Raw genomic sequence first — 27,299 nt, 5'->3', positions numbered from 1 at the left:
TTCGTAGTCATCCCCAAGTCCATGAAAATCCAAGATCCGCAACCTGTCCTCTCCAAGCTTGTATTCCTGTAGACTTCTTGAACATTAAAAATATGAGAATCTGAAATCATGCAATTATACCGATCACTAGCAAGATATCTTAAATCTCGCTGATAAATCCGATGCCTAGCAAGATGTCTTAAATCTCACTGAAAAATCTCTGACCGTTAGCAAGTTATGTTAAAACTTACTGAAAAATACAGGATCGTGAGACCTACCTTGACCTACCTCAACTACAATCATTCGTAGTCATCCCCAAGTCCTTGAAAATCCAAGATCTGCAACCTGTCCTCTCCAAGCTTGTATTCCTGTAGACTTCTTGAACCTTAAAAATATGAGAATCTGAAATCATGCAATCATACCGATCACTAGCAAGATATCTTAAATCTCGCTGATAAATCCGATGCCTAGCAAGATGTCTTAAATCTCCCTGAAAAATCTCTGACCCTTAGCAAGTTATGTTAAAACTTACTGAAAAATACAGGATCGTGAGACCTACCTTGACCTACCTCAACTACAATCATTCGAAGTCATCCCCAAGTCCTTGAAAATCCAAGATCTGCAACCAGTTCTCTCCAAGCATGTATTCCTGTAGACTTCTTGAACCTTAAAAATATGAGAATCTGAAATCATGCAATTATACCGATCACTAGCAAGATATCTTAAATCTCGCTGATAAATCCGATGCCTAGCAAGATGTTTTAAATCTCACTGAAAAATCTCTGACCCTTAGCAAGTTATGTTAAAACTTGTTGAAAAATACAGGATCGTGAGACCTACCTTGACCTACCTCAACTACAATCATTCGTAGTCATCCCCAAGTCCTTGAAAATCCAAGATCTGCAACCTGTCCTCTCCAAGCTTGTATTCCTGTAGACTTCTTGAAACTTAAAAATATGAGAATCTGAAATCATGCAGTTATACCGATCAATAGCAAGGTATCTCAAAACTCGCAGAAAAATCTTTGATTCATAGCAGCAAATATTTCATCATGTGATACAGTCGGGGTTATTTCATAATGTGCCAGGTGGATGCAGGTAGGAACTTCATGCAAGGTAAAGGCAATTATAGTGCTTGGCAGGTCAGGAGAGTTAAGTTGGGAAGAGGGGCAGTGCAGTCAGTGCGGGCAGTTATGGTGGTGAGGGAGAATGATATAACCCTGACAGTACCAAACATGAAACAGTTGCAAAGATAAGAAATATCTCCTTAAAAAGTATCTTTTCTGATTTCAGAGAAAGCATTATGCATGTGTCTGTGATGCACAGTGGTTGACACTTGGTAATGTGTGAATCTGTCAGCACAAACCTGTGCTCTGGGTAAACTCCATGCTCAAAGATCGCACGTTGGGCTTGGCTGTCTTCCTTGAGTGTGCAAGTGGAGCCATCGGCATTCAACGATTCAATAGGCTCTGGAAAAATGCTGAAAGATGCAACATGATTACTTAAACAGGGCTAGAGCATAAACTGGTCTGATCAGAGAGATTGCTGCTTAGTATCAAGTGCCCGACGCTGGTATCACAGTCTGCTCTATTAGAGGACGATTAAAAGCTTACTTCTCACCTTCTCTTGAAACCAACACAATTCTATGCTCATTAAGAAACTCAAGGCTCAGAGATCTTATCTCGGTTGTCTTGCCTTTGTGGACTAGGTTGGCCATCGGCATTCAATGATCCATGGCAATCAAAATATCTGAAATGATGCTGAAAGCTGCAACATGATTAACTGAACCAGGACTGAAGCATTTTTTTTCCTGAACAGAGAGACGGAGGAAACACAGTCGACTCACTGCACTATTACTAGATAACTACTCTGGACTCTTGGGTCTTTGCGAGATTAGTTTTCTCTGCAACCCGAGACGGAATGATGAGCATCTCATGTTCAACTTGCTTTCATTTCGCAGTCAGTTTATTAGTTACCACTGTATGCCTTAGAGGGGGCAGAATGGTACTGTTTAGACAAGAAGTCAAGTATCTCTTCTTCAAAAACATCTCAGCAACACGTTCGACCCAGCTAATCTGTCAGCATGGCTGACGAGTAGGTTGGGAATTGTGTGTGATCAGTTCTCTCAAAGACACCCAAGACAAGGATTAAAATCTTGTGTTTAATGGCGAACAAATGCTTGCCCTTTCCGAAGACACCCTTTCAGGAATCTTGCTCCCAGGGGGGGGGGGGGGTGACTGGCTCTTCCACCCTTCCCCCGCTCTCCCCCTGCAAACGTATCATTAGATAAAGCCAGGTCCTTGAGATCACGGTAGAGTGTCAACAAAAATTGCAAGCAGATGCCAGGGAGACCACTGTCTGACATCCATAACAGCCTACTTCCCTCTTCAGCTAGTTACAGTCGGTGTGACACAACAGGCGGGATAGTGGTTGCCAAAAGTTTTTGATTGATTGATTTATAACATCATTTGAAATTGTATTTTACGTGGTATCAAGAGAACACTGATGAGTCAGAAGTTCTTAATCAGTTCTTGATTTCAGTGTTACCTGACCACAAAAGCTTTACAGGGTCGTTCAAACAACTTGTTCAGACAAGAAGTCCGGTGACCAGATTTGGCTGGTTTCTTCAGTGTGACCACTGCCGGCCAAGGCGCGGTCAAAAGTGTTGCACTAAACATGTAGGATGAATCAGTACATCAAGTACCTGAACTGTTCGAAACTGAGAGTCAAAGAAAAAGATCGCCAAGAAACTACATCAACATTTCGGGCATGCATCAGCAGAAAAGTTTGAGAAACTGATGTCTGATTCTTGGCTCAAAGATATACTGATGATGTGACATCACATCATGTGGGTCTTTGAAAGATTAGTTTTCTCTGCATCTGTTCTGATCATTTGGAAAGTGGAAAGAAGTTGTATTCGCCCAATTTAGAGTAGCTAACATCCAGAAGAAACTCATTCAAAGAGAAAAATCGGAACATAAAAAAATATTCAACTGTTGAAAAGTTCAAGAATCTCCTGCTGAAGCTGAACAAGTCAACTTCAAAGTTAGTTCTTCAAATTTCGATTCCTCAAATACAGATAAATTTGATAAAGTTGTTCAGGAAAAATGAGACACAAATTTCCACACTTTTACTTCAGTCCAAAGACAAGCCAGCACTGATTCAAAATGCACAGGGCAGTTTGAACTGGTTCTGCTAATTAAGTCATGTGACCCAAACCTCCTTTTCATTAATCCAGTCTAATCCTTTGTCCATTGTCCCGGTGTCAAGCCTGCCATGCTACTGCTTCAATTATGGTTCTCACAATACCTTTCTTTAACAGCTTTGATTAAGTATTATGGATGATTGGATTAGTTTGGTTAAAGGGGGGAATGTCAAGAAAATGATGAGTCAGTACCTTTATTATTGGGTCAAGCACTTGTGGTTTGTGAGAATATTGATCAACATTTTCAAGGAGAAGTTTAAAAACGTATATTTGTCACTGACTCCCTAGCCACAGGCACCTGAAAGATCTAGAATACAACACCAGCCCAGCTGATTAAACACTCATCAAAGCATGAGTGGTGTCACCTGCTGCAGGCACATGATTTAGAAATAAAACTTCCAACAAGTTTCCCATCAGATATCAGTTGATCAAAGACATTCTTTTCTTCCTTGACATTTAACATTGGCTTTAACAGGGATATATTAATCATATAAGGTGTATTCAGAGCTGGCTGAAACTGCTCTCATCTTGAACTTCAACAATGATGATCTGTCAATGCTGTTGATGAGACACTTTTGTGATGTTGACGAAGGAATACACCCAGGGTGCTGCAGGTCTCACGCGGATCTCACCAAGACAGCTGAATCCAGCTTCCAATAGCATCTTCCTCTATGGTCATTAAGAACTTGATCCATTATCGAATGAGTTATCAAGTAATTGGGTGATGGCCAGATTCATCAGGTATAAAAATGACTGTTCACAGGGAGTGCAGAGATTGGCTGTTTACCAGCAGCATAAAGGCTTACTCTTCCACATGATTTGAACTGTAAGCCAGCTCACCAAGGAAGTAAAGTACAAAGTTAGAAATCAAAAAAGACCCTGGTGACACATTGAATCTTTTCAAGGTCACAGAGGTCAAATGTACTGTAAATTGGCCATTTTGGGGAAATTGTAATTGCTTGGACCTACATCAAACCTAACACTACATGACACAATACAATGCTCTTCATCCATCTTTCATCCACATGAGGTGAGCACAATGGCCCTGGCCATTTCATTATCTCAGAATTCGGACTTATGGAATCGGGGTGAGCTGGAAATGTTGAAAGTCGGAAATTGGATTTTAACGAAACTTTCCAATTTGGTTGAAATGTACTGAACATTAATTTCAACATTGCCGTTGTGTAGACAGGTGTAAATACTATTCATACCAAGTTTTAGCACAGTGGCATGCACAATAACTGCACTACGGCATTGTGTATAACTGCATTTCTATTTTCCTGACCCAGGATAAGATACCAATGGTGGATTCCTTTAATGAGGACATGATCATTGGATGTCGCGGTGAATTCTTTCCTGGAACAAATACAATGTCAAATCAGTACAGTTAATATCACGTATTCATCTGAAGTATGCCTCAAATGAGGCAATAATAAAAATCAAACAAAAGGCTTCCGCATTTCCTAATTACCGTTTGTCTGTCATTTAGGACGAATCAAAAACCACATTCCAAAGGTCAAAATGAACACAATTGCGAGGTTTGCTTACATGTATATCCTACTTATGTCTATGTTGCAACATGCACTAGAAAAAAAAGGATTCTGATTGAAACGGGGGAGTGCGATGCATAAATATTTATCTATATTGAAAACAAATCCCACTTCCTTCCCCATTAAAATTTCAGTTTCAGTGAATTTATGACTTGTATGATAAACCAAAAATTCCATCGATTGGCCTTGAGATGAAAAATTACATTTTTTGCATGTAAAGACTACTGGAATTTGGGCCTTGAATGAAACAAAGTTGTTTCACAGGTGAAGATGTTTTTTTTTTGCGAGGGGAGAAGAATTATGGGAATATTTGTATCTCATTCACGATACAACCAGATGTTGTGTACAAGTAACTGCTAAGGGGGATTTGTCTATTTCGGGACCCGTGATTGCCAAAAGTAACGGGATTCGGGCAGGAGGAAAATTGTCAGAAAATCACGATAGATGTGCTGTTTGCAACATAATATGAAAAATATGAAAAATGAGATTTCCGATCTTCATTTTGAATTTTGTGTATTGGGGATGACCTATCGGGAATTGGGATTGAACCTTTTTGATAACAGGATAGTTGGATGGGTACCCCCATTCCCAAATAATGAATAACAAAGGCAAAAAACCCACCAATTTAATTTTAACAAGTTGTCAAATTTTATTGGCCTAATATAATGGAATAGACTCTTGTTTAAACTCAATTCTTTTCCTCTCCACGGTTATTCAACAACCGCTAATGACCGCCTCCTGCTACATGTAATACAGCATCATTTGCCCACCGCACATGCTACGCTAGTCAGAAGCCATGTTTTAGCGATACCTCAGTTAGCTGAACATCCATTCCGGCTATGCCTCGTAAACGAACGCATGTTCTTCATAGTAGAGTTTTTTTCAGCGGAGAAGATCATATTTTACCGGCGATGTTTTCGTTTGCCGTACACATGGTTACAGGTATGTGTTGTGTTCAATGTAGTTTTGGCTTTCATAGTATTTTGTAGTAGATTTAACCCTTAAGTGCTGGAGCCAGGTTAGCTGAACTATAAAATGATACTATGATGTGATTTACAACTTTGCGGAAATACGTCCGTTTTTAATTGTTGATCACAAATGTAAAGCTCAACTTTTCCATTTTTGATTAGATTTATTATAAAATCGCTGAATGTAAACCACCGCGACCGCGAAAATGTTCATGTTGTGACGTCATCAACGAAAACGGCATCGAAGCGAGCCGTCCGGGCGGGATTAATCCATCAATTTCTAGAAAATGTGCATTTCGATTCGAAAACCTTACCGATTTATGAGAAAGTGACGTAGTCATTTGTCAAAAACAGCTAACACATTATATGGTGAAATTTGACACGAGTTACCCTAATGATAATACGGATCGACCCTTAATTGGTAACGTATTAAAAGGGATGGGGTGTCATGCAGCTAACAAGAAAGCTGATATTCATCCACACATGCTAACTGCTACAGATTTTCCATTCTATTACACATTTGGGCCAAAGCCTAAGGCATTAGCTGAAAAAGCCTTTGAAAAACAACTTCTGTTTTGTTTATTTCCTTCTTGTCATTTCTGTGCATCATTGTCTCATAGTAAGTCTTTCACCACTTCTCATAGAGTACCATAATATGAGTTGACATAAGACCTAATGTGGGGTGAAATTCCACCCTACAGCTAAAACCACATATTGTAAATTTTCTATATGAATTGAATCATTGTACAAAAATACGTCAAAAGTTACTCAATGAGCTAAAATTATTATAGTTAAGCATTAATTTGGGAGTGGGGCAATTATAACCCCCCCTGGGCCATTTTCACCCCGCTGTATGGTATTTATTGACACTGTACCATACAGCCTTCATGTGACTACCCTTGGTTACCAGACTTGAATGTGAAGCCAAGCTCAACTTCAATAGGGTTTAGAAATATAACTCAGAGTTGATATCGTGACGAATCTCCATTCTCGTGATAAAATACCTATGACACATGTTGTGAACTATTTAAAAACAGATTAAAATGTCCAACTCTACCAGGAAGTTAGATTATCTATGAAACTTTTTCATATTTGCCTATACAGGTGGAGTTGTCTTATCTTCTTTTCACTCTGATTCTCACCTGTACAGATCTTAAATTGTTCAGTGACTCTTTGAGGGCATTTGCCCCCCTCCCCCTCCTATCTACAGTCATGTGCTTTGTCCCACAGTTTGAAAAGCTTCTGTTCATAGCTTAGCTTTTCATTCTTTGGCTCAGGTTGAGGCAAAATGATGATCTTTTTGGGTAGACGAGACCGCACTTCCAGAACTTTTCTCAGGCCTACTGTAGTTCGTAAGGGGTCAATGTAACTATAGAAGCACTAGACCTAGTGACCTTGACAGATAGGCATACAGAATAATGACCAGCAATGATAATAATAATGATCTACAATGTACTATAATGGCGATGAGCCGGAGACGTAATTAAAACCTGACACCATTTTCTGATGAGTTGGTAATTGGGTTGAAATAGTCATACTGCTGTACCACCTAGTTGAAACTGTTGTTCTCTATACATATGATGATATCTCACTAACATGACTAAGAGCGGGTAGTTGTAAAACAAGAAACACAGAAACGAAACAGAAACACAGAAACGCAGAAACGAAACGCAGAAACGAAAATCAAACGGGTTTTCATAAAAGTTGGAATCAAGCGGCACGCCGATACTTTCCTTGCCCAATCCGTTGTTATTGTCGTTTAAAAGTAAAATCTGAGGTTGGTGGGTTGCGGCCAGCCGGAATGCAATAGAGTTGTTGAGGGGATACATGGAGCAACTTGGGGGGGGGGGGGCACGATATGGGTGAAGTCTTTTGAGGTGGTGGTGTAGTACTTTGGTAGGTTCGATTCGATTCCTACAGCATGTTATTTTAAATGAAGGTGCAGTGCAACATCTTGCCTTGTAGTGTTCAATTTACATGAAGTACCAGGATCATCCTACAAATCCCGTCTGATGCAGCACTAAATGCAAGGTACGGTACCAGTACATGGGTGAATCATTTCGACGTTATGTGAGACGTGAGAGACCAATTTTGGCGACTAGAATAGAGTAAAGTGGGGGGGGGGGCGGGCACTAGACTTGGACTTGGAGTAACTCAATCTTGCCTGCCCAGCTGCTGCCTTTAAATAGTCCCTTTAAATATCTGTTTATGTTAATGAAGTTGCAGTAGGGAAGTTCAGCCTAGTGTCGTGCACAGGCCATGGAATGTACAAAAGAACAGGACTCGCTATTCGAAGGACTATTTTCTATTTACGCCGTGTAGTACATACATGTAGTGTATTGGCACGATCAGGCCGGATGCTGCCAATCTGCGCACACGTTGATGAGGCTAAAAGGGGTATTGGGAAATGAGCATTCCTCCTTCCATTCCGACTGAATACCAGTTTTAGTTACACCCGCGTTCGGCCACAACCATGGCAACAAGATGGAGTTTGCAGACCAGAATTCGCCACAAGACTGGTTTCTGCGTTTCGTTTCTGTGTTTCTGTGTTTCTGTTTCGTTTCTGTGTTTCTTGTTTTACAACTACCCACTAAGAGCAATGTATTATTATACATGGTATTTACCTTTAGCATGTAAAATTTTGAAATTTCGAATTCAATTACAAATTTCAAATTATAAACGAATGGCGTAGGTCTTTAAGATTAAGTTAATATTGCATAATTTCAATAGAGTAGATTCTCTCTGGGGGCACTGGACTCACTAGTGCTGTTCTTAATAGAGAGGTGTCCAGATAAATGAGGTCAAATAGAATTGAAACAACCCTTTTGGGACAAAAACTAGTGTCCTTAATCGAGAGGGTGTCCTTAATAGATAGGTGTCTGCTAAGCAGTGCTAAGGAAGGTTCTGTGTGGCCTTGACACTGCCTTTAATTGTGTAGCTTGGGAATTTGAATGGAGAAATGCCAATCATTCGTTTTCAGACAGACCTCAATGATTATTGTAATCATTTCTGTTGATGAAGATATTTCCGGACACAAAAGGTGAATCACTACAGTAAGATGGGGTGACACTGGCCCAAAGTTGGGTGAAGTTGCCCCATACATTTCTCACCCTACATCTTTGACATGTTTGAACCATACAAAGTAAATCTTCTATTCGAAATGAATCTCCGGGCAAAAAGATGTTTAAAGATGACTCAATGGGCTAAACTTATCATATTTTAGCCAAATAAGATTTTAGGAGTTGGGGCAATTTTACCCCCAGGGCCAATTCACCCCACTCTCCTAAAGACTACGATACACAGCTTTTGTACAGTTTGGGCCTATTGAATTAGAGTGAGTGTCGTTCTACGAAGTGATGACCTCATGTTTCCTCCTCAGATAAAAGTTGACCCCAGACATATTATTGTTGTGTTGACCTGGTACTGTTCTGTGACATAGGTGGATGTGATATTGATATCTGCATGGTCCCATATCAGATCGTATTCAATATTGTGTCGAAACTGGGACTGTTCAGCGCATTCCATTTTGTGCTCGGATTATCGTATTATCTTCAGGTAAAACTTTCTCCGACAGGAGTGGATGACATTTTGATAACTGTCACATTTCAGTTTTATTCAGTAGGCCTTTTTATTGTGTTGGAAGTGGGACTGTAGTATACGGACCATTTCATTTTCTCCTTCCCTCGGGAGTATCACCTGTTTCTTGCTTGGAGGTAAATGAAATGAAATGAAATTTATTGGCCAAAACACAATCTTTGCATATAAGGTATGATTTTCCCCGACTCTGAAACGAGTGGCTGACATTTTGATAACTTGTCATTCAATATTGTGTTGGAAGTGGGACAGTACAAAGCATTTCATTTTGTGATAGGATTATTTTAGTCCTTCTCTCAGAGTATCATCACCAGTTCCTCGTCTTGAGGTAAGATTTTCTCTGACTCGGAAACGAGTGGCCGACTTCTTGATAATTGGTCATATTTCGGTTGTATTCAGTATTTTTTGTTGAAAGTGGGGCTGTACGAAGAGCATTTCATTTTGTGGTTGGATTATTATAAGTTATCCTTTCCACGGAGTATCACCTGTTTCACGAGTTGAGGTAAGAATCAGGGAGTTTCTTTGGAACGAGTTTACAATCCCCGATCACACCCCAAAAAAAGGTCATCGGTTGACTAACCAAGCACCACTGTTCAATGGATTTATAGTTGAATGCGATCAAACTACGTCATTTCCGATCGGTGATTGTAAATTTTATTCGTTTGCTTTAGGGTAAGATTTTCTCTGACTCTGATTCGAGTGGATGACATTTTGATAATTTTTCACACTGCGATCGTATTCAGTATTGTGTTGGAATTAGGACTGTACGGAGCATTTCATTTTGTGATAGGATTATGATGTGTTCCCCATCTCCCTTTGATTTAAAACCAGTTTCTTTGCTTTAGAGGAAGATTTTCTCTGACATGGGGATGGGTGGATGACATTTGGATAACTTTGTCACATTTCAGAATTTATACTGCTCCTTGGTAAGATAGAAGGGTGTGACAAATTGCATCAAGGCTATCGGTACCTCCGGGCAAGAATTATACCAAAAGCTGGTTAAAACAAACTGAGTGATTATTTACAAAAATAAACATATGTAACGAATATTAAACCCAAGAAAAATAGTTCATAGAAGCACATTACTACTATTTCTAACAACACTCCAAAAATAGAGATAAGTGTTCAGTGTTCAGCAAAAGGAATCTTACTCACGACAAATGTTCAACGTTCAGTAGATATCAAGGGGACAGTTCTGGTTGGGGTATGAGCAACGAATTATTAGAAAAAACGGGATGACATTCGGCCCGCCGATCCTCGACGGGATACAGTGCAGGAATTTGGTCGCTTCGACCCTGTTTGCCCTCGGGCAGGAAGATATAGAAAAGGATATCAACGGCACCAACGCCAGGAACAGTTTTTGACCACGTCCACGACAGTGGTCTAGCCACGTTTCACGACGACTCGTACGACACCAACGCCAAGAATGGTACACAGCAGTCTTGCAGTCACAGCGGCACCAACGCCAAGAACGGTACACTGCAGTCTGGCAGTCACAGCGGCACCAACGCCAAGAATGGTACACAGCAGTCTTGCAGTCACAGCGGCACCAACGCCAAGAACGGTAAACAGCAGTCTTGCAGTCACAGCGGCACCAACGCCAAGAATGGTACACTGCAGTCTTGCAGTCACAGCGGCACCAACGCCAAGAACGGTACACTGCAGTCTTGCAGTCACAGCGGCACCAATGCCAAGAACGGTACACTGCAGTCTTGCAGTCACAGCGGCACCAACGCCAAGAATGGTACACTGCAGTCTTGCAGTCACAGCGGCACCAACGCCAGCAACGGTACACTGCAGTCTTGCAGTCACAGCGGCACCAATGCCAAGAATGGTACACTGCAGTCTTGCAGTCACAGCGGCACCAACGCCAGGAACGGTAAACAGCAGTCTTGCAGTCACAGCGGCACCAACGCCAGGAACGGTACACTGCAGTCTTGCAGTCACAGCGGCACCAACGCCAGGAACGGTAAACAGCAGTCTTGCAGTCACAGCGGCACCAACGCCAGGAACGGTACACTGCAGTCTTGCAGTCACAGCGGCACCAACGCCAAGAACGGTACACTGCAGTCTTGCAGTCACAGCGGCACCAATGCCAAGAATGGTACACTGCAGTCTTGCAGTCACAGCGGCACCAACGCCAGGAACGGTAAACAGCAGTCTTGCAGTCACAGCGGCACCAACGCCAGGAACGGTACACTGCAGTCTTGCAGTCACAGCGGCACCAACGCCAGGAACGGTAAACAGCAGTCTTGCAGTCACAGCGGCACCAACGCCAGGAACGGTACACTGCAGTCTTGCAGTCACAGCGGCACCAATGCCAAGAACGGTACACTGCAGTCTTGCAGTCACAGCGGCACCAACGCCAAGAACGGTAAACAGCAGTCTTGCAGTCACAGCGGCACCAACGCCAAGAATGGTACACTGCAGTCTTGCAGTCACAGCGGCACCAACGCCAGGAATGGTACACTGCAGTCTTGCAGTCACAGCGGCACCAACGCCAGCAATGGTACACTGCAGTCTTGCAGTCACAGCGGCACCAACGCCAGGAACGGTACACTGCAGTCTTGCAGTCACAGCGGCACCAACGCCAGCAACGGTACACTGCAGTCTTGCAGTCACAGTGGCACCAACGCCAGCAACGGTACACTGCAGTCTTGCAGTCACAGCGGCACCAACGCCAGGAACGGTAAACAGCAGTCTTGCAGTCACAGCGGCACCAACGCCAGGAACGGTACACTGCAGTCTTGCAGTCACAGCGGCACCAACGCCAGGAACGGTAAACAGCAGTCTTGCAGTCACAGCGGCACCAACGCCAGGAACGGTACACTGCAGTCTTGCAGTCACAGCGGCACCAATGCCAAGAACGGTACACTGCAGTCTTGCAGTCACAGCGGCACCAACGCCAAGAACGGTAAACAGCAGTCTTGCAGTCACAGCGGCACCAACGCCAAGAATGGTACACTGCAGTCTTGCAGTCACAGCGGCACCAACGCCAGGAATGGTACACTGCAGTCTTGCAGTCACAGCGGCACCAACGCCAGCAATGGTACACTGCAGTCTTGCAGTCACAGCGGCACCAACGCCAGGAACGGTACACTGCAGTCTTGCAGTCACAGCGGCACCAACGCCAGCAACGGTACACTGCAGTCTTGCAGTCACAGTGGCACCAACGCCAGCAACGGTACACTGCAGTCTTGCAGTCACAGCAACACCAACGCCAGGAACGGTACACTGCAGTCTTGCAGTCACAGCGGCACCAACGCCAGGATATCACTCTGAGCTCCTTCCGCAAAACAGGTCCTGCATGGTCCTCGGTGACTTCCAAAGTGCCTGCCTTCTACTCACACACCCCACATTAGCTCATAACCCAAAACATTTCATAACAGGGACTTCCCAGCACAAATCACGACAGGCCTAGTTGAATCCTTATTCCTCCTGAATCACCTAACAATGTTCCTACATGTACCAGAGAGTCAACTTCTAAAGCACAATTTTATAATTTTTATAGGAAAGTCCATTACTGATGTAATAAGCACATAATTCATGTTGTCATAAAAACTCTTAACTTGAACCAGCTTACCAATTTCGGCCTGCCTTAAAATAGGCTACAGGGTGTCCAAAAAGAAAAGAAAAGGCCACTTCGCCACAAAGGCATATACAGTGGATCCTCCCTTAGCAGACACCTCTTTATTAAGGACACCCTCTTTAAGGACACAAGTTTTGGTCCCAAGGTGGTTGTTTCCTTCCAATTTGACCTCTCTAATCAGGACACCTCTCTATTGAGGACAGCACTTTTGTTACTCACAAGGATGTCCTTATTAGAGATCTTCAACTGGAAAACCAAAGCTTTTCTCGGGAAATTGATCATTAAGCATTTTAGGTAATAAACCCAAGATGATTCAGGATCATATGCCTTCAGTAAACACGCATTAAACGCAAAACTTGACCCAGCATTGTGCCACTTACGGGTAATATTTAAATGATAAGCAAATTATACGATTATCAGTCGATAATGACCAATTGGACTACTGAGGATTGGTCAGTTAAAGGGAGAGACGCTTGGATTCGATGAATCAGTACAGGGTACGTCATTAATATTATTTGTCAACAGGGGAGATATTACTACTATACACAGTGGTTTGAGCACCAGACTCATATTAGATAAGTATGTCATGGGTTCAACCTTCCCTTAGAATCTCTTCTATTTCATCTTTGTGACCTTCTTCTTTTTCCCGTTCAGCATTCGCTCTGCACTTGGAGGGGTCATTCTCCCAGGAGTAATCCTCCTCCAAGGCGGGATGAGCGTATCCTGCGTGCCACTACGGTTAGGCACCAATTGGGTTTATTGGCCTAGTAGTCCGACTTTGGCGAGAGAGATAGAGTCCACGCAAGCTACTCATGTTTCTCACTTGGTGGGGTCTTAGCTTGCCCTGGCATAGACACCAGGTACAAGGAACCTCGGTTTTGAGTCTCATTCGAAAGACTGTGAAGAGCCAGGAATTTTAGTTCCTTGAAAGCCACGCCGGTTCATCCAGACATACGATCCTGGGTTCTCCCCGGGATCAAACCCGGGCCCTATTGCGTGGTGGCCAGCAGTGTAAACCACTAGGCCATGAGGCTCCTTTTTGTGACCTTCTAACCTTGTCTCCTTATTTCAATCTAAGAGTATATTTGGGTGCATGTCTCCACTGGAAAGTTAACCTGCGATAAACAGGCTCATAATGAGTATGTCATGGGTTCAACACTCTGAATAATCACATCTTTTTCATCTTTGTGTCCTTGAGCAAGGCACCTTTTAACCGTATCTGCTTCTCTCCATCTGTGAGGGTGCAGATCTCGACTGGGAAGTTTCCCAACAAAAAACCTGTACCCTATCCTTGCAGTAGGAGTGATTTTAGTCGCCTAATGCTAGGGAAACTCATCCTGAACCTCATTATCTATACACCCCCTTTAAACATAGCCGGGATATCTTTTAAATCGTGATAAGATGCATAAACCTTGATGGTCAAGATGACGCTGCAGTACATATGGATGATTTGATTTCAGGCTATAGCTTAAAAGATTTCAGCTCTTACATAGTCTACCGTCCTGGAATCTGTCTACAAATTGACATTTCAATATCAACTGTGCCACCATCCCTCCAGGCACTGCAGACCGGCTCTGACTGTGTCAACATGTCTCTTGTGACTTCAATACTCTACAAGAGCCCAACAGACTTCAACTTTGATATTCCCTAAAGAAAACTTCATAATTTCTTAACAACTGATTGAACACAAACATGTTTCAGTCTGTCCTCATCATTTGTGCAATAAAACATGATAGAGCGATAAAAAGAATGTCCTATGTCTTTTTGTGTTATCATCTCCAAGCAGGTCACGCCCTGAACCCAAGGTAAAACGCTTATTGAGATTTCAATGAAGGAAAAATAAATGTGGAACATTCCTCGAAAAAAACGTGCCGCTTGAGATCAATACTTGAAATTGCGGTATTATGCCCCCTAACAAAAGGATGAATTGTTGTGACAGGAAGTGGTTTTTGAGATGCTTTTGTGAGGAACCTGTTTGCACAAATACCATTGTGAATCTGCAGTTATGAATGAAAATCTCAGTCACGTCCTTCTGCGTCTCGTCGATACGAACTTAATCGGATAATAGGGATGTTATCGGAACGGACCACACCCGTTGGCGATGTACAGTCCAAATCACAATTGACATCCCTGAATTCGCGTCATTGGCATGTCAGTGGCGCGCCTTGGACGCGCTGCCCAGTGCATATCGCATGTAAGTCATGCGTAGGTCCCCGCTCGCGTGTAAAACGAACTGACATGAGGCAGGAAGGATGTCAATTGTGACTAGGACTGTAGTTTCACCGATTTCTTCCAAAACGAGTGTGAGGTGACTTTATTTGATGAAGGGATACAGTAAAATATGAAATCTTTGCAAAGCTAAACCAGTCCCATATTCCAGCCAAAATCAGCGTCCCTTCTTCTTGGGACATAGGTATGAAATGTTCGCAGGTATGAAATTTTCGCAGATGAATGAATGATACATAAACTATACGATTGGCGAAAAAATCTTACTGCGGACATTTCAAGAATCGTAGTTCCCTGGTAGCGTACCAAGGGATGGAAAAAACATGACGTTGCCAACAATCACCACACCTGAATAACATTGGGGTAATCTAATATCATGATAAAAGGGACAGGAATTTGCTGTGTGACTGTCTTGCGAATTCTCTTCTTGTGTGTCATGGATCATTTCCTGTTCCAGGGCTGGGTCCATTCTCCTTGTCCTCGGTGCCCAGATTGGTCTCCCAGAGATGGGCCCGTAGGTGACTCATCCATTCACTCCGTAGTGATGGTGGTTGCCTGGTGTGACCCTTGGATTTTGTCATTTTTCTGCCAGGCTTGTCTCCTATGCCAGGCTTGATCTCCTTGCTGCCCGGGGACAGATGAGTCTCCTAAAGATGGATCTGGAGGTGACTCATCCATTATCGCTCCGGTGATGGTGGTTGCCTGGTGTGAGCCCTGGATTTTTCTGCCAGGCTTGACTCCTATGATCTCCTTGCTGCCTGGGATCAGATAAGTCTCCTAAAGATGGATCTGGAGGTGACTCATCCATTGGTTGCCCTGAAACGAGTCTTATGTCCACAAAGCAACTCTTTGCATCCCCACTCAATCTTTTGCTGAAATCTAAAATCTCATTGTGTCTCATTTTCAGTGCTTGGTGAAACCCCTTCGAGAAGACTCGAAGTCATCATGAGCTACAGATAAGATAGTATGACTGGTTGCCCTAAATGAGTCTTACATCCAAAAATCAACTTTTTGCTCCACCTTCCTAAAACTTTTGCTGAAATCTAAAATCTCTGTGTTTCTTATTTTGCAGTGCACGTAGAACCTGTGAAGAAGACTCAATGACCTCCAAGAGAAACCTCGTTCACCGCAGATGAGATATCATAGTATGAATGGTTGTCCTGAAACGGATCATATTTCTAAAGATCAACAACATTCAGTAGCAAGGGTTGTTAGAAAAAATAATGTGAAGAGTTTGCGGATGCATTAATTGGTTGATGTGGAATGTCTTCATTGTGTAAACATAATTGAATGAGGATGCTTCCCCTTTGGGATGACAGGTCTACGGAGTCGCAGCAGATGGAGTTTTCTCATCGGTCATTCCATGTTTTAGGATAGCGAGTGCGAAAGTGCCAAAGATTCTTGATTGGGAAAACTACGAGATTGCTTTTGCACGGATCCAAATGTGCTTTTGACGGAGACTATAAGTGGGATATTGCGACATTCATCTTGAAAAAGTTACAGTGCATAATTTCGATTTTAGGGTGGTAAAACTTCAGATTTTGGATAAGCTGATGCGAAATAAGGAATCGTCGTGGATAGGTATTTGTTGCTTTGGATTACTCAAACTCTACTCTGAGGATAAAAGCAGTTAAAAAGTTTAAATTAGTACAAACTTTTGGATTATTTCCACTTCTTCTGTGATATTTTCTGGCATTGCTTTTTTGTAGATATACAAAATTGTCGGAAAAAATAAACATTCTGGACGTGGTGAAATAATTTCTGTGATAAAACCAGAAGGATTATTACGCATTCAACGGATAAGCAAGAACTAACATTTTCAAAAGGATAACAAAGTTTGCAGGTTTGCGTAATTGATTTTCGCTATGGATCGCATTTTTATCTCGCTCGCGCTCTCTGTTGTTTGTGTTGTCCAGGGTAAACTATTTGACGCAGAATTCAAGTCTGCAGAGGTCATAACGCACCAAGCGATTGACCTAAAGAGCGGGACAGTTTATCTCGGGTGCACGAACAAGCTTTATCAGTTGACGGGAGACTTGGACTTCGTTTTTGACAATGTGACGGGGCCCGGCAAGGAGAACAAGGGAAATGAAAACAAGGCCCTGTTAGTTTTTAACGAAGGGGACTCGCTAATTACCTGTGGAACAAGTCATTCTGGTACCTGTGAAATACGTAGCTTGTCAAATATCTCCATAGCAACAGCGTACCGCAACCCTACCGATGCGGGCGTCTTTTATGGAAGTCAAACTCAGGCGTTTGCATTTCTAGCTCCGGCTGGTCCATTCACCGACAGTGGAAGTGAGTCGAAACAAATGGCAATGTACGTTGGGACTTCGTCTAGCGAGGGTAGACCGCCACCTTTGATCAGTACGCGGAAGCTTCAAATGAAGCCATTTGAAGTCTATGTAAAGTCATCTTTGCAGGCCACAGAGGCAGTGTTAGAATCGGACAAAAAGGGTGACTTTTACGTGGAATATGTCAGCGGATTTTCACATGAGGGATTTAGTTACTTCCTGACGGTGCAACTAGTATTGCCCGAAAAGATAAGAAATGAATCGCGGATAGTACGCATTTGTCAAAAGGATGCACGCTATGGTTCTTACATTGAGCTACCAATCAAATGCTCCGTTGGAAGCCGAAATTATAATTATATACAAGACACTTTTGTGACTGAATCAGGATCAAATTTAGCCAATAGTATGAACATATCAACTAACGAGTCAATATTATATGCCGTATTTACGAATAATCCGACGGGTCGTGGCGCCAATTCGGATGACAACCAGTCAGCTGTCTGTATCTATTCTCTGCGGGACATTAGACAGGTGTTGTTTAACGCAACGAAAATTTGCTTTAAGGATGGAATTGGGAAGAAGGTGGCACATTTGATGGAGTTCCCAAGTAAAGGGCATTTCACGGGTGAGAAATGCACAGTTTATGTAAGTATAGAGAGAAGGGTGTATCATGTATTTGGCTCACCGATGCAGTGAGTCTATTCAATATTGCGTTTTACTTGAACAAGCATTATCATATTCAGCATTATCGTATTTAGCATAATCAGGATTGCGGATTAGTTATACTCTTAGAGAGCTGATTGTAGCTAAGTGTTTTCCATTTCATGCAAAATCTACAAAGGTTACACCATGCGCGGGAATAATTCCATCATTTTAAGTTGATGAACTAAAGCACTAAGCCATAAAGCTTTTGAAAAGACTAAATTTTGCACCGATGTTTACCAAAAACTTTGATGTCATTTTGTGTACACAAAATGCAATATCGACTGTTGTTACGTCAAACAGTCACAACTGCGACACTGTGGTTGGCGTAATGGGTAATTTCAGTAGAAGATCCAAATGCATATCATGAACAGTCTCAAGTGCTTAGTTTGTCGAATCATGCTTGTGCCAGAGACTTTCGGAATGAGGAACCGGCGTTAAGATAAATGCCAGTGGCGGCGCCACAATCGATTGTACCTTCTGACACCATGACGTCATTTTCTGGTCTGTTGACGTCGCATGAGGTCAATCACGGAAAACCATTGCGTACATTTTTGCACAGGATTTCAACAACAGAAAACGTGCCCAATAACTGGCATCGCGCATATTTTCCGCAAAATTATCTTAAGAAACTGATAGCTCAATAAATTTGAAACAGGAAGATGCAAAGGTCGCCGAAATCGGTCGAAAATAAGCGATCGTTTTCGGGCTCAGCAATAACATGATAATGCATTGGAAATGGAGAGTTTCGGTATGATCGATTGCAGCGCCACGCGGCGGATAAATCGCGCCGGTTCCTCATTGTCTGAAACCGAATTTCACGTTTTTCAGCCTACACAGATCACGGAGGATTATTGTGATAAAGAGGGCACTGTTCCTCTGAATTACCCCCTCGCAGGTGTTGGGGTGATCGAGGCCCGACCAGTTCTGGAGTTTTCCGATTTCTTGACTGCGATAGCGGTGACCGACGTGAACAATTTCACGATTGCGTTCCTGGGAACGTCACAGGGCTCAATCAAGAAGGTGAGTCTGCATCGTTAGAACTGGGTCATCACACGCTCTTACTTCTATCACCCCGTTATCCCGTTAAAAATCCTAAATGAAAGAAAGGAGATGAAGTGGTTAAATTACAGGCCATTATTGCCAAGCTGGCCGGCAAATCACCTTCCACTCCAAAGTTTAAGTTCCCATCATCAAATTGCCCAGAAAATGGAAAAATTCAAAATTGGACTCAATTATCAAACCGTACGGATTTCAATCCCCGCCTATCTCGTGTGTCCTTAATAGAGAGGTGTCCGCTAAGGGAGGTTCCACTGTCTTTTGTAGATCACTATCAGCAGCCCAATCCATGGTCGTCAATACGAGGATGTGCCAATTCATCCAGGACACCGCGTCAGTCAGGACATTCTGTTCGATAAGAACAAGACCCATCTTTATGCTACAGCTGGGAACAAGGTTAGTAATACTAAGAAGTGATAAAGACTAATGCAAGTATCAATTCGTTTCTTGTACCCCCCCTCCTCAAGGGTAGTTAAGCTATCACCACTAATCTTTGCCGATGCTTGAGTAGTATTTATTTTTCCTTCAGTGAAAATTTGGCGAAGCTGGAAAGAATAAGGATGCTAATGTGTCGATGTCTTGTCGAACATACAGCCTTACCCAGTAAAATTAGTTTGGTTACTTTATATGACGGTGATAACTGATATATTGTTGATGGTGATGTCTTGACGAAAGAAAAAGTAGCATTGGTGAAAAAAGGGTGATGCTTGAGCCTTAAGATGTCGTTATAGGGTGATAAGGTGTCGTACCCTTGAGGAGGGGGGGTACAAGACACGAATTGATACTTGCATAAGAATGTAGAAGCAGCTCTTATCTGGTACTATAGTGCTAGGTACCACGTTCTGACAATAGAGGGCTTTTGGAAGATGAATCGACTCCTATCCGATAGTTATCGGTCCTACAAGCAGGGTGTGGCTTGATTCTTGTCCCAAAGTACCTGCCTCGAATATGAAATGCTTAAATGTTACAATCCTCAATTTCAGGTTGTCAAGATGAGAGTGACGGACTGCAGTCGTCACCTGACGTGTGACACGTGTCTTGGTTCAGGCGACCCGTATTGCGGTTGGTGCTCACTTGAAAAAAAGTAAGGTTAAGCTTTTGCATAAGTTGAAGTAGTGTTTGACGTCAGACAAGTCGAAATGAAATTCCGTGTTTGGGATTCTCATGTAAAAAATGCTCACGAATGTTTCAGAGTTGACTATACCAGTGTTGAATAATTGTTTTCAGGTGCTCCAGAAGAGGTCTGTGCGGTCACAGTGACATGCCCCTGAGGTGGCTGGGTAAGGGGACGTCCCAGTGCATCGCAGTTACCAACATGACGCCCAAAAACACTTCACTCAATCAACGTGCTACGGTAAGTAGACTAGAATAATGTAAACAGCTTTTTGGGCTTTTTTTTGCTGATTAAGCGATTTACAGTGGAACCTCCCTCAGCGGACACCTCTCTATTAAGGACAATCTCTCTATAAAGGACACTAGATTTGGTCCCAAATGGGTTGTTTCCATTCAATTTCACCTCTCTAATCAGGACACCTCTCTATCAAGGACAGCTGTTATCAGTCCCGTGGGTCTCCTTAATACGTGGTTCTACTGTACTTAGATTTGCAAGAATAAAAATTTTGAAAAAATATTGTTTGATCCGGAAAACTGAAGGAAATGTTTGTAACCTGTCAACAGGGTAAAATGTAACGTTGTCAGAACAGCGTTATAGCCTTGTGGTTAACATTGCTGGCTCCTCAACAATAGGGTCCGGGTTGGAGTAGCTTTCATGGACTCTACCTCTGGCCAAAGTCGGAGTCACTAGGCCATAAAACCCAATTGGTGCCTAACCGCAGTGGCACATAAACTCTCATGCCGCCTTGGAGGAGGAATATTCCCTGGAGTCTAGCACCTCCAAGTATGAAGCAAGCACTGAAGATGAAGAAGTAAACACTAGTCCTTATTATCTTGCAGATTGGTATGAATATTGCCAACTTGCCAGAGTCTACTGACCAGGCCGTCCCATACTATTGCATCTTTGGCGACATGGACATAGCCTACCCAGCAAAGGAGGCGCTCGTCTCTGGACTGTCGTGCCAAACGCCACCAGTCCATCTCATTCCTCCGCTGGTAGATAAAGGTAAGAAATGTATCTTTTTGACGGTCGATTGTTTGGAAATTGGCATCACGCTACAGTCCAGATTCGTGTCAGTTGCGCGCTAGACACGAAGCAGATGGGATGTCAATTGTGATTTGGACTGTAATGCCTGTGTTGAAATTGGCCCTTGTTGATGCTTTAGCCCTTTTCCTTCAAATCGAGTCTTGCATGTCTCGAGGGTTCATGTGCAGGTCCGGAGAAGAGAACATCAATCCCTGATTTCCTTGTTATAGGCCAGGTGGTGCTGCGGCCTACAGTGGCCTGACTAGAGACGCACTTTAAGTCTTGTAGTTTAGTTGTAATGACGTGGTCTTATATCGGTGTAACTACAGTATGTGTGAATTGTACATATTTCAAGTTTCTACATGTACATACTACATGGTCTGGCTCATCACTCTATGTACTAATAAGCATGCTCATCCCCTTTAATTAGTTTAGCGTGATGATTCATCGTTAACTGAATGACATCATTTGACAATTGACTAAATCCACAACTCTGCAAATGATGGTTTGCTGTATGACTGCTTGATATGGTGTTGGGTTATTTTTAGTGTTCTATATTCTTGGTGTTGCAGACTTTTACAAACCCCACAGTATTTACATTAATCCCAAAGGTAAAACAACAATCTGAGTTGGAGCATTTTTTTCTCAATATATGCATTTTTGTTATGAAATACTGTATCATGTATCAGCTTGTTTTAAAATTTTCTACAAGTATTCAAAAATCATTGGCCTGTTTTTAGAATTGGCATGTCTTCAACAATGTTTACATTCTAAAAAAACAGAATGTGCGGTTTGAAGTGAATGGTTTACCTACAAAATATTAAAAAAGCATTTAATTCAAAGTTGTTTACGTATCTTAAACTAATTGAGTAGGAGGCCGTCTTGCTGAAAACGACGACCTACATGTAGGAGGAAACCAGCTGTTGAGAAACTCTGTGCATTCTGATAGGAGATTTCATCAGAAAGATATCATTAACCCTTAAACGGCCAAGTTTCCCTAATTTCGCCTCTCCCGCGGCCAAATTTCCCCCGGTAAAAGTTAAAAATCTGGAAGGTAATTTTGAATTTTTTTGATATCATTTCTAATGGTACTACAAGGTTATGCATATGAAAGCTGTTCAGAATTGCATGACTTATCTATTTTTCTGCAACCGATGACATTTATTTTTAAGTAATCTTGTTAATTTCTTTATTTTGACTTGCTTCTTCCTTTGAATGTTTATTCTCTTTTATGTATTTGCATTGTTTTTATTTGTTTATTTCCACGCTTTGCCTGATGATGTGTATGTTCTTCACGTGATGTCACACTTCTTGTGTAATTCATCTGTTTCCATGTGGCTATGACGAGATATCTCGTCATACCCAGTGGCGGTGCACACGTGCATGACGAGATATCTCGTCCTGCACAGTTAAGCGGTTAAAGGGGTGTACGCCGTTCATATTTTAATGGTGGGTCAGGAAAAAGGAGTACGGAGATACACAGTCACGGTGTACGATCAAAGACAAATCGTACATACGTGACTAATTTTGTTTGTCGTATTTGCGGTTAATCTGGAAATGGAAAGGGGTGACGGGTGATGACATAATACACTGTTACCCCTGCTGTCTGCCTGAACAAATGCAAAAGTAATCACCACGTTTAGTTATGCATGAGCAAAGTCATGTAGGAATAAAATAATCTTTTGTCAGAGACCGTGAAATTGTCATTTATATGGCGCAAACTTTCCAGAAAAGAGTCCTGTTCAACTGCGCCCGTTATGCAGTTATCATACATGCAAATTTGCTGAAACTTGGTATGTATAGTATTTGTTTATCCGTCCACCGAATGGCACGTATTTACGCAATTTCAAATACAATTACCAATTTCAAATTTTTAGCAAAGGGCGTAGGTCTTTAACGGCCAACATGGCAGGCAGATTGTTAGGAGTTGTGTGATCTGTCTGAAGAACCTCTATGCACCTGTCTTTGCTACTACTGTACTTGAATATATAACTCTCATGTCATGAGTACTGTATGGGAGTATAATCTGCTTAAAAATCCAAATTAGCCTGTGCATGTCCCCATCGCATTACTTCAATTTAGTTTCCCCAAAACTTTCAGAGGAGCAGAGACTGTTGATACAAGTCAGAATTGAATCACATCTAATCATCTGAAACTAGCATTCTCAAGTTTAACATGTTTAAAATGAACCTGAATTCGATGTTTTAGGATAAACAAGCCAAAAAAAACAGTATCAGATATAATTGCGAGAAATTTATGCTTGTTATTTTGTCTGTTCTAAATATGATCATATTCCAGAGGAAGTGTCCAATTTGAAAAACGGGTTTAATATCCGCCCACTAAGTGGAAGTTGTCGGCTTTCTGTAATTTTTTCACTGAAATGAAATATAATGGTCATTATTCCCATCGCATGCAGGAATTTGAAACAAAATCGGTCCATTTCATTGAAAGTTTGATGCACTTTTGAATCAGAATTTTGATAAGTTTTGAAAGTTGTGAAGACAGACGTGTTTCCTTCTTTTCATCTTGTGTTCACAACTAACTGTCATTGTGAAAGTATATTGCTGCGAAGAAAAAATCTGGTACACTAAGTTCTAAAACTCCTTATGGTTTTTGAGATTATTCTCAATATTCATTGTGTTATTGTAATTACAGATTACGTGGCAGTGCGTCTGAAGATTCGCTCAAATGAGACGGGTGTCGATTTCCTTGAGACAGACTTCTACTTTTATAAGTGCCAGACTCATTCTCTGTAAGTTATTGCCTAATTCGAATGGTTGCCTTGTTCTTTTGGTTGCCTTTTTCCAATGATTGCCTTGGATACATCAGAAAGTAGCAAATATGTTCTGCATGTATGCAACTTTTGTTTCGTTACGCTATTGCCAGTGGCTATCGTGTTTGAAAGCGTTTGCATTGGGAGGAGGGGGGGGGGGGCAATGATGATTTGTGGCATAATATTTATAAAGATATCTTATCCTCTATTCTAGCTGCAGCAAGTGTGTGTCAACGGAGTGGCCTTGTGACTGGTGTATCTTCGACAACCTCTGCACCCATAACTCATCAAGCTGCAGCAGCTCGTCAAACGTCATCTTGTCCAACAAGGTAAGTTTCTGGCGGAAATGACGTTGCATGATGTCACGTTGGATGAGCTAACGCAATTAGAACCAGCGAATGATGTCACAATGATGAAATGGAGCTTGCACGATGTGATTTGTTTCGCAGTTTTCTTTTCACTGCATTTTGTTGCATAAAAATCGACTTCCACTGACCCCTGAAGAGGTACACGAGTTACTGCACCCCCTAGCAGAGTTGTTGTGAAACTATGCCAAAGGTAGCACACCTAGCTAAGTTTAGATTAGGACCTGTTAAAGTCAGTGCTTTGCTTTTTCAACTTGATGGTATTGTTTACGTTTCAGTATCCATACGTCGCAAAACAAGGCGGAAAAGATTACTGCCCACAGCTGGTGGCATCGAACAGCTCGGAGATTCTGTTGCCAAATGGTCAGAAGAAGGAGATCGTGGTCCGAGGGAAGAACCTGCCCGATCCCGGGGACGGTTTATTCGAGTGTGTGGTCAGGCAAGGGGACCCACAGGAGATCAGGCAGCCGGCAAGGCGGACTAGTAACAAGACAGTCGTGTGTCAAAATCAAAAGGTGAGTACAGTAGAACCTCTCTATTAAGGACACTCTCGGGACTGACAAATGCTGTCCTTAATAGAGAGGTGTCCTGATTAGAGAGGTCAAATTGAATGGAAAGTACCAATTTGGGACTAAAACTAGTGTCCTTAATAGAGAGGTTGTCTCTAATAAAGAGGTGTCCGCTAAGGGAGGTTCCATTGTATCCGGTATAGAGGCTGTGGAGTGGTGTAATTTCGGCGGCCATTTTGAACATCAGTCTGTGCCTTGACCTTGCTAGCGTTGCCAACAAAGTTCGCTGAGTGTGGATAATGTCAAGGCTGATGTCACCACACTTCAATACCGCCTTTGCTGTGCCAAAATCAAAGTATAACACGGGTGTCGGTGACATATTGTGTACATGTGACTCGCTCTACCAAAACTAGGCGCTTGTCGCATCTGAACAAGTCCGTATCAACCTGGCAAGTTCAGATGCGACAAGCGCCTAGTTTTGGTAGAGCGGGTCACACATTGTGTACAATGACTCGTGCATTTCGACTGAGCGCCTGGCCCTTGGGCCTCTTGTTATTAGTTGTTGTGGTAAGAAGAATAAAAGACGAACACATGGCAATATTGTCTTTGACCCCTTCCTCCCCAGAGACGAAGAGCATTTTCTTTTGCTTCATAACAATTTGACATGTGCCCTAACAAGTGAAATGGAGAGTGCAGTATTTGCATAGAATGTGACAAAATGTGTGAACTTGGATTATATGGTTCAGTGTATTCAAACGTTCGTATTTTCTTGCAGCCATACTCGTATACAGAAGATGAGGAGTATCTGGAAGTTCCGCTGACGATCGCGTGGAGACGATCCTCGTACCAGGATTCGCAATACTTCGATTCTGATATAAAAGGTAAAACAAGATGGACGTTGCTGCCAGGTTTCAATGATCAATGCACAAGTGGTTGAATCAGTTCCCCAACTTGCCGAGAATCTGGTATTCCTTCCAACTTGCCGAGAATCTGGTATTCCTTCCAACTTGCCGAGAATCTGGTATTCCTTCCAACTTGCCGAGAATCTGGTATTCCTTCCAACTTGCCGAAAATCTGGTATTCCTTCCAACTTGCCGAGAATCTGGTATTCCTTCCAACTTGCCGAGAATCTGGTATTCCTTCCAACTTGCCGAGAATCTGGTATTCCTTCCAACTTGCCGAGAATCTGGTATTCCTTCCAACTTGCCGAGAATCTGGTATTCTTTCCAACTTGCTGAGAATCTGGTATTCCTTCCAACTTGCCGAGAATCTGGTATTCCTTCCAACTTAGTGAGAATCTGGTATTCCTTCCAACTTGTCGTGCTGGCCTGTCCTGCGATTGGTTGAAATTTCAGTTGACCCCGCCGAGAACGAAGTCACAACCACAAGGCCAGGATGTGACCTTTTTAATTGATTTCATCCGTTTTACTTCAAACTCATATTTGACGTTTAATTTTCCAGTGACTATTTACAAATGTGACAAAATGGGCCCAGACTGCAGCCGATGTACCAGCTCGTACAAAACAGATGCGAAATACCAGTGTGCCTGGTGTACTGGTACCAGCACCTGTACATTCAACAAGACTTGCAAAGGACCGCTAAATGATAACGTCAAATGTGCTAACCCAATGATTAACTCGGTACGTATTGAGAAACATTTTGGTTGGTACAGAGGAACTTCCCTCAGCGAACACCTCTCTTGTAAGGACATACTATCTCTTGAGGACACCAGTTCTGCTCCCCAATTCAACTTGACCTCTCTAATCAGGACACCTCTCTATTAAGGACAGTACTTGTGAGTCTGGAAGGTGTCCTAAATAGAGAGGTTCTACTGTATTTCTTGGGCCTTTGAAGGAAAATATTTGGCTTAAATTCAGCATGGCCAATGTAGACATTTGTGTAACAGTCTGTGAATTATCAACGAATTATCTATCTGTATATTGTTAACTTTGTATCTGTTGTGATGAGTGAGTATTTAACTTTAAAATCCTAAATTAAAGGAAGTAACCTTTTTAGTAACATTTGATTACATGCAGCATGCCTTGTGAGTATTTTTCGACAAATCCTGTATTTTGACTGTGTGAGTACTGTTCAATGGATGTTCAGTGGTTTTGATCCTATTTGTAAAAGTTTCTTATCTTCAGTTCTGTGGAAGGGTACCACCATTTTGGCTAGAACTTGAACTTCTTAAGGAATTAGAACTCCTTCTAAATGAAGGGAATGCCACTTTCAAAGTCTGGAAAACAAAGAATAGACTCCCACAATATGCTGTTCTTAATGATGTATCTTGCTGATTGGATGCATCACCTCGAACTTGTAGACTGGGGAATCTAGATGGTGGACACAT

General features: G+C 42.2%; 1 protein-coding gene across 4 annotated transcripts in view; it reads left to right on the top strand.

Moving 5' to 3' along the window:
- The window catches only part of LOC135490970 (plexin-A2-like), a 75,943-nt gene that overhangs the window by 29,664 nt on the left and 18,980 nt on the right, over positions 1–27,299 (top strand). For 3 of the 4 annotated variants that reach the window (XR_010447768.1, XM_064776563.1, XM_064776560.1), the window contains exons 1-12: positions 9,122–9,256; positions 16,183–18,049; positions 18,938–19,129; positions 19,433–19,561; positions 20,149–20,249; positions 20,393–20,519; positions 21,119–21,284; positions 23,961–24,057; positions 24,293–24,407; positions 24,722–24,958; positions 25,728–25,833; positions 26,414–26,592. Coding sequence is in view for 3 of the 4 variants with exons in the window: in XM_064776563.1 (XP_064632633.1) it covers positions 16,976–18,049; positions 18,938–19,129; positions 19,433–19,561; positions 20,149–20,249; positions 20,393–20,519; positions 21,119–21,284; positions 23,961–24,057; positions 24,293–24,407; positions 24,722–24,958; positions 25,728–25,833; positions 26,414–26,592 (2,523 nt within the window). In the remaining variant the exon portion in view is untranslated. Of the gene's footprint in view, positions 1–9,121; positions 9,257–16,182; positions 18,050–18,937; positions 19,130–19,432; positions 19,562–20,148; positions 20,250–20,392; positions 20,520–21,118; positions 21,285–23,960; positions 24,058–24,292; positions 24,408–24,721; positions 24,959–25,727; positions 25,834–26,413; positions 26,593–27,299 lie in introns of those variants that run through there. The other variant, XM_064776561.1, reaches the window with a different exon arrangement.

This window comes from Lineus longissimus, chromosome 7 (genome assembly GCF_910592395.1).
Source record: "Lineus longissimus chromosome 7, tnLinLong1.2, whole genome shotgun sequence".
Lineage (NCBI taxonomy): Eukaryota > Metazoa > Nemertea > Pilidiophora > Heteronemertea > Lineidae > Lineus > Lineus longissimus.
Note: the sequence above shows the minus strand (reverse complement) of the source record. Positions and strands in the feature narration are given on the sequence as shown.